Source organism: Hippocampus bargibanti, linkage group LG14, assembly GCF_051943395.1.
Source record: "Hippocampus bargibanti isolate YZ-2025 linkage group LG14, ASM5194339v1, whole genome shotgun sequence".
In the NCBI taxonomy this organism is placed as follows: domain Eukaryota; kingdom Metazoa; phylum Chordata; class Actinopteri; order Syngnathiformes; family Syngnathidae; genus Hippocampus; species Hippocampus bargibanti.
This window is the reverse complement of record NC_142747.1, coordinates 10779954-10787707: the sequence shown is the minus strand read 5'-3', so window position 1 is coordinate 10787707 and position 7754 is coordinate 10779954. Positions and strand designations below refer to the sequence as shown.

General features: G+C 43.7%; 1 protein-coding gene and 1 pseudogene across 7 annotated transcripts in view; both read left to right on the top strand.

Annotated features, from left to right (window-relative positions):
• The first annotated feature begins 1295 nt into the window (after nt 1–1295).
• On the top strand, nt 1296–2612 carry LOC148888272 (uncharacterized; annotated as a pseudogene).
• A 948-nt stretch (nt 2613–3560) lies between these two features.
• LOC148888271 (F-BAR and double SH3 domains protein 2-like) overlaps nt 3561–7754 on the top strand; it is a 30674-nt gene continuing 26480 nt past the window's right edge. For 3 of the 7 annotated variants that reach the window (XM_089013842.1, XM_089013840.1, XM_089013839.1), the window contains exons 1-2: nt 5717–5785; nt 6833–6930. In XM_089013842.1, the coding sequence (XP_088869968.1) occupies nt 5732–5785; nt 6833–6930 (152 nt within the window). In that variant the 5' untranslated portion in view covers nt 5717–5731. Of the gene's footprint in view, nt 3839–5716; nt 5786–6832; nt 6931–7754 lie in introns of those variants that run through there. The other 4 variants (XM_089013838.1, XM_089013841.1, XM_089013835.1 and 1 more) reach the window with 4 other exon arrangements.

The window sequence follows — 7754 nt, the reverse complement described above, 5'->3', positions numbered from 1 at the left end:
ACCCTCGTCTCCCGTATGCCAAACCGAAGCCTTATCAACTGAGCGATCCAGCCAATCAATATAAATAAAAAAGAATAACAAATACTGTATCATCAATCTCGTTTGAAAAGTACAAAGAATTGTAAGGGATTTTTAGTCGCTTGAAATCTGCGCATCTAACCTCCATCTTGATGGCGTGACATCATCAAACTTCAAATTAGATAAGGAGACAGATAACCATACCTGAAGCACTCAAAACTGCCAAACAGTCCAGTCGCCTAAAAAGGTACACGAAAGAGAATGAGGCCAGAACAATAAACAGGCTGTTCGCAACACAACCTGCGAAAGTGTACGCTCAGTGGCAGGGTTCTAACAGCAGAGCAGACCCTTCAAGGCTGGAAACTGAAAGATACTGGAAAGGCATATGGGAAAAGGAGGTCGCATATAACAGCAGTGCACAATGACTGGTGATTCTGAAAGAGGAGCACAGCAACCTCCCTGAACAGAAACCAGTTACCATCACAGCGGCAGACATACAAGAAAGAGTCTCAGGTATGAAAAACTGGAAGGCACCAGGCCCGGATATGGTCCACACCTACTGGCTAAAGAAACTCACAGCTCTCCACGAGCGCCTAGCAGCACAAATGAACCAGTTGCTGATGGATGGGACTCACCCAGGATGGCTAACCGAAGGGCGAACAATCCTGATCATGAAGGATTCCTCAAAGGGTGCAGTTCCTTCCAACTATCGGCCGATAACCTGTCTCTCCACAACATGGAAGCTCATGTCAGGCTTTATTGCGACATGGATCAATACATGAGCATAGCACAGAGAGGCATTGGTAGAAATACTAGAGGTGCCAAACCTCAGCTGCAGGTTGACAGAACAGTCGCACAAGACTGCAGGTCCCGACATACCAACCTGTGCACAGCCTGGATTGATTACAAGAAATCATATGACTCAATGCCACACACATGGATCACTAAATGCTTGGAGTTGTATAAGGTCAACAGGACCCTGAGAGCCTTCGTTGCAAACTTGAAGAGGATGTGGAAAACCACACTTAAAGCCACTAACGCAAGTGTCTATCAAATGTGGCATATACCAAGGTGATTCACTCTCCTCACTGCTGTTCTGCATAGGACTGAACCCCCTCAGCCAGATAATCGCCAAGACAGGCTATGGATACCGCCTCAGAAATGGAGCTACAATCAGTCACCTCCTCTACATGGATGACATAAAGCTGTATGCTAAGAGCGAAAGGGACATAGACTCCCTGAACCACACAACCAGGATCTACAGCAGTGACATCGGGATGTCATTCGGGCTGGAGAAATGTAGTCGGATGGTGACTAAAAGGGGCAAGGTAGTCCACACTGAAGGGGTTTCACTCCCTGAAGGAACAGTAGCAGACATTGAAAACAGCTACAAGTACCTCTGTATACCACAGGTCAATGGCAACATCGAACTAGCAACAGGGAAGGCGGCTACGACCAAATACCTCCAGCGGGTGAGGCAATTCCTCAGAAGCCAGCTCAATGGCAAGAACAAGACCCGGGCAATAAACAGCTATGCCCTGCCAGTGATCAGATACCCTGCACGAATAATAAGGTGAGCAGGGCATGTTAAGACCCGAAAACACCTCACCATGCATGGAGGGTTCCATCCCAAATCCAGCACCCTGAGACTGTACACAAGCCGTAAGGAAGGAGGCCGGGGACGAGTGAGTGTGAAAGCCACTGTCCAGGATGAAACATCCAAGCTCCATGAATACATCAAAGAGAAGGCTCCAACGGATGATGTACTCAGAGAATGTCTCTGACAATGGGGAACAGAGGATGAGTTGCTGGAAGAGGGACAATCATGGGAGGAAAAGCCCCTAAACGGGATGTACCACCGAACGATAACTGAAGTGGCTGATCTCAAGAAGTCCTATCAGTGGCTCGAGAGGGCTGGCCTAAAGGACAGCACAGAGGCACTCATCCTGGCTGCTCAAGAGCAGGCCCTGAACACCAGAGCCATCGAGGCAGGGATATACCACACCAGACAAGACCCAAGGTGTAGTTTGTGCAAAGAGGCACTTGAGACAATCCAACACTTAACTGCAGGGTGTAAGATGCTGGCAGGGAAAGCCTAAATGGAGCGCCATAACCAGGTGGCTGGCATATTTTACTGAAACATCTGTGCGGAGTATGGACTGGAAACCCCAAGGTCAAAATGGGAAACACCTCCCAAGGTAGTAGAGAACGACCGAGCAAAGATCCTGTGGGACTTCCAGATACAGACTGACAAGATGGTAATGGCCAACCAACCAGATATCGTGGTCATAGATAAAGGGCAAAGGAAAGCCGTTGTCGTGGATGTAGCGGTCCCGAGTGATGGAAACATCAGAAAGGAACATGAGAAAATCGAGAAATACCAAGGGCTCAGAGAGGAGCTGGAGAGAGCCTGGAAGGTAAAGGTGACAGTCGTGCCTGTGGTGGTCGCAGAACTCAGGGCAGTGACCCCCAAACTTGACGAGTGGTTGCAACAGATCCCGGGAACAACATCGGATATCTCGGTCCAGAAAAGTGCAGTGCTGGGAACAGCACGGATACTGCGCAGAACCCTCAAGCTTCCTGGCCTCTGGTAGTGGACCTGAGCTAAATGAGGCACAGACACCACCCATAGGGATGGTGTGTGTGTGTGTGTGTGTGTGTGTGTGTGTGTGTGTGTGTGTGTGTGTGTGTGTGTGTGTGTGTGTGTGTGTGTGTGTGTGTGTGTGTGTGTGTGTATATATATATATATATATATATATATATATATATATATATATATATATATATATATATATATATATATATATATATATGTTAATATGTATATCGTATATTCATGCATGTCGCCAAAGATATTTGAACTCTAAAGAACTGTACGTACATGGCTTGCATCTCATTGTCTGAACACGTTTTTAGTGATTAATCTTGATCGCCATCTAGCGGTAAACTATTACAGTTGAATCAGGCCCTGGGACTAGCCAGCCTATCGCAGGGCACACAGACGATTAAGGTAGAAGCAAAAATTACCGCCAAGATCATAAATGACATTTATTTGGAAAATTTGTTTTTTTTCTTTGCACCACTCCCTTCCACAAAACTGACGTACACATTTGAAAGCCGCTTATCGATTCTTCTGCGCTCCATTGCGTTCCCTTGTTGCTATGCAGCTCTGCCCCTGCAGCACAGTCAAGCTGAATGCCATGAGCAGGATGTCCTCGAACAAGCTGGGACTAATGTGGACAAATAAATCGAAAATAGGAACGTGTTTCTGACTACTGCTGAAGTAAAGCAAAAAGTACAAAATTAATGGCCAGGGTAAAGTAAAATAGAAAGACGTCTCTTCTGCACCTCAATTCCGATATTTACCGTCACTGGATGTGTTCCCGTATGACACCACTTGGAGGAGCCATTGCCTTTGGCAGCAGAAGGGGTTCCCCGTAATTATCCACCTTTCCCCCTGTCTGCCTTTTTACTCTCCCCTCCCCAGTTCAGCTCAGATGAGATCAGTTCAGTCAGTACTGTACTCTCCAGTCATCCAGCAGTGGCAGCAAGCAAACACAAGTGCTCACACACTCTCCTCGCAGCGCAGCTTCAGTTTCGCCATCGTAGAAACCAGCACGTTTGCCACCAATCATGGCCGCCGGAGTACAAATCTAACTCCTCGTCTTTCCTCCCTGTCGGGTGGACGGGAGGATTACTGTCATTTTTTTATGATCGTTGGCGGTAGAAATATCCGATTTCGTTTTTTGGATTACTAAACATTTCACAAGGGAAATACCATTCATGTCAACACTCCACAATGCAGCCCCCGCCGAGGAAGGTGAGTGATTGTCACAGCCCGTTTTTGATGTTTTTTTTTGTATCCTCACCGAGACAATGACGAATAGAAAACAATATACAGTCATAACAATCGATTGTCCAGACAATCGCAAACAACGCGTCACGTTTGAAAAAGCGGGCACGTTGCACAGTGGGCGATTTTTGCTTGCTGGCAACAGCGGCATGTTTTCGCTCAGAAACGTTAACCTGAATGACATGATGGTGATGCTGACACATCAGCCGTCAAGCAACACTACACGGGCTCTTCCGTTGTCTCAGGAAAAACATACCAAACCACGTTACATTACACATGTGACACATTAAGCTCCCACCCCAAACCCACATAACGTGACAATATGCAATGTCATTAATAGCTTGCATATTTACCCTGTTCGTGACGTTAGCAAGAACGTAATATGATGCTAGCTAGCAATGTCTTCATCAGTATGTGGTCAGCTGCTGTATACTGTACTGTGGAGTGACTGCAGCACTGGCTCAACACGTTTGTGTGATGCTTGTTGTCTTGAGGGCAAGACCTTCGGTATGTCCAGGGTCACACAGACATACACACACACTCAAGCATGCTGGCGATATTATATTGATTATAATTATGCTGGCCATAAACGTCCTTTATGTGTATGTGTATGTGTGTGTGTGTGTGTTTGTCCTGAAGTAGCTGTATGAGAGGCAATTACCTTGGTGTGAACCAGTGCAGTGTCCTTTTAATTACCACATATTTCCCATGTGGCACTTCTGTTTTGGGTTATCTCCTTCCTTTGAATGTGAAGTCTGTAAAACATCTCACATGGTGAGTTACACTGAAAACAATCAAATGCACCATAGTGATTACAAAGTATATCGATTGCCCACTGCCGTTTTCAGGTACTGCAGCCACAATTGTAGTTATCTGTGTTAAAATGATTTGGCTGGATGATAATATTTTGTCAACTGTGGCTAATAAATTTCTACCTCTGCATCAGTCTGTTGGACATAACAGTACAGTTGCCCCGCCGGACCCATGCATCCACTTCCGTGTCTCATTGATGTCTCAGCACACACAGTATGTGGACAGTGAGCAAGCCTCATGCACATATACAATAAAATATGACTGTCATACGTAAATATATATACCTCATGAGGTCCATCCATTCATTTTCTATTGCATTTATTCTGTTCAAAGTTGCAGTGAGCGTGAATTCATCCCAGCTGATCACAATCATATAGACAGACCGTTCACACTGACATTCTATTTGTGTAGTTGGAAAAACTGGTGAAACTGTAGACAATTACTTTCAAATGTCACACAGTGGGTGGCACTGCACTGCGATGCATTGTTTGTGTTTCCCTTCTTGTTATTGACACCTGAATATCACTGTAAAAATTTACCTTCTGTAAGTCTGCTTGATCGTCTGCAATAATGCAGAAATGCACTGATTAACTTTGAGAGCTGATTTTTATGTTTTTAAAATTCATACTCTTATTTTGCGAAATAAGGCAACCACCCCAATGGTCTCATCTGCGTGAGCAGGTAATTTTTGTACTGTATGTCCCACTTGGGATTGCAGGTTATCTCTCCTCATTATCACTTGCTCACATGCCATTTACTTCCACACCAAGCTTGTAGCCTGCCTTCAGCTACTTTTCCCCACTCTGTCTCTGCCACCACTCGCCTTTCCTCTTCTCCATAGCTTCCTGCGCTTTACCGTGAATGATAGCGAGGAAAATCAAGCCGTCTTTATCCCGATAAAGTGGTGAACCTCGCCTTTCGTCGCTTCAAAGATGCAGTAGATGAGAGACAGGCTTTGCTGTGTGTGTGTGTGTGTGTGTGTGTGTGTGTGTGTGTGTGTGTGTGTGTGTGTGTGTGTGTGTGTGTGTTTGTGTATGTGTGGCAAAGATGTGTTTGCTTGTTTTGTCCAGAAGACTCAGGATTGTGTCCGCTGTTAATGGGGTAAGCAGCCAACGGAATTCACCAGACAATACACAATGACCTTCATAGTGACTCCCCGTGTACTGACAGGGGTGTGTGTGTGTGTGTGTGTGCGCGTGTATGCTACAATTTTATATTCTATACAAATTACAATTTTATACTCAAGACAGACACAATCACTGATTCTTCGATAAAGTTGGCCAATTGTGTGTTATAATTGTCGCTTTATCATTCCACGAGGTGCTTGAGCGCACTATTTGGCTGGAATCAGCAAATGCACTTTTGATCCAGCCCGTTTGCTGTCCAGACGAGGGGTGTCACATTTGTGTTCTTAACTCATTCACTGCCAGACGATGTGCAAGAATATGTGTCCACTCCAGTGCCAGGGTTTTTATCTTTTTCTCTTAAATTCCCGGACCCACAGAATATTGAGTTTTAAGACTACATAAACATTCAATGTAGCATAAGAAATGTTAGACTCTTCTTTTATCAGAAAAAAAGTTCATTTCTAGCTTATTTGATTCTGGAGTAATATGAGGTGCAATTCAGGTCGGCTGTACAAAAGGCAAATGCTGCCCCCTCCTGGTTGGGATAAACATTGCCAGAGGTCTGACCAGCGGTTTATCGGCACCCCCGCAAGAAAAACCAAAACCCAACAAATTCGGGAATGGCGCTCCACATCGTGCTTTTCAATTCCCAAATAAATTCGGGAATGGCATTGAATGAGTTTACATGCCACATTGGCATGGTTGCCCTATGAGGGGTAGTTAATACTATTTGACCGCGATATAATTGTATTTCCAAAATTAGGGTGTGGTTAGTATTTTGATTTTATCGTCACATTCAGTACAGTTACTGAACATGGTCAAAAGCAAAGAGCTTGTGTTTTGCGGTAAGAGTAATAGATTTAAAAAAAATAAAATGAAACATTGGCGTTTAAATATTTTCTTTTCTAGAAACAAATTTGATCCGTGGTTGTTAGAATTACAATGGAGACAGTTTTAGAATTGAATGCTCAGAGGCGGCTGAAATGAAATACCTTGTTCATATGTATTTTCTCCCCTACAGGTTAAATTAACACAGGAGCTGAAGAACACGCATGCGGACCAGTTGACAAGGCTGCACTTTAAAAATCAGACTGAATGTGACCTCCTTGAAGACATGAGGTATTGAATCGTCTTATTTTTCATTTACAAATGTGGGACAATTTCTATTTGATTTTAATACTTTCAAAACGTACACTGTAATCTGCGTTTGGAATCTTTCTTTTTTTTATTTAGTTATTTATTTTTTATCGGACCAAAAGGTCAAGAAAATGCTGAAGGAATTTCCTGCTGCCCTCTTCCTGTTCCCGGAATGTTTTTTTTTTTCATACAATGTTCTTCGTGTCACTCACCCACTTGTTTTTGATTTTATTTTATCACATTTGCTCTGACAACCTCTTCTGGTCTCTCTCTTTTGTTTGTTTATTTTTTTTTTTGGGGGGGCCACTTGATGATAGAATAATACAATCAAAACAACGACTCCTACATATGCCTCGTTATTATATATGAAATGATCATAGATGAAAGAGGAGAGAATCAAAGCCTCCTTTCACCAGTAAATCAGATGTATTCTGATCACAGTGCATATGACCTCACTTGCTCATGGAAATTGCCACTTCAGTTGTGGAATCCACTCACACTCGATGATACATACGGTTTGCAATTACCCAATGTCTGGAATGTACTCATGTACAAGAGTCTTTTTTTGCCCTTTTGTGCTGAATGAATTTCATCCATTCACGAAAAGACCTACCTGGCTTTAGCTGCTCAATAACTTTCAATCATCACACCAGTGAAACATAATCAAACCCATGCCATGTCTCCACAAAAGCCTACGCTGGATTTTCAAATCTTAAATCCAAAAAGCTGCTCTGAGGTTATTTACCCTAATTAATCCACAGGCTGGATTTAATCAGCATCGATTCACAGAACACACATACACATAC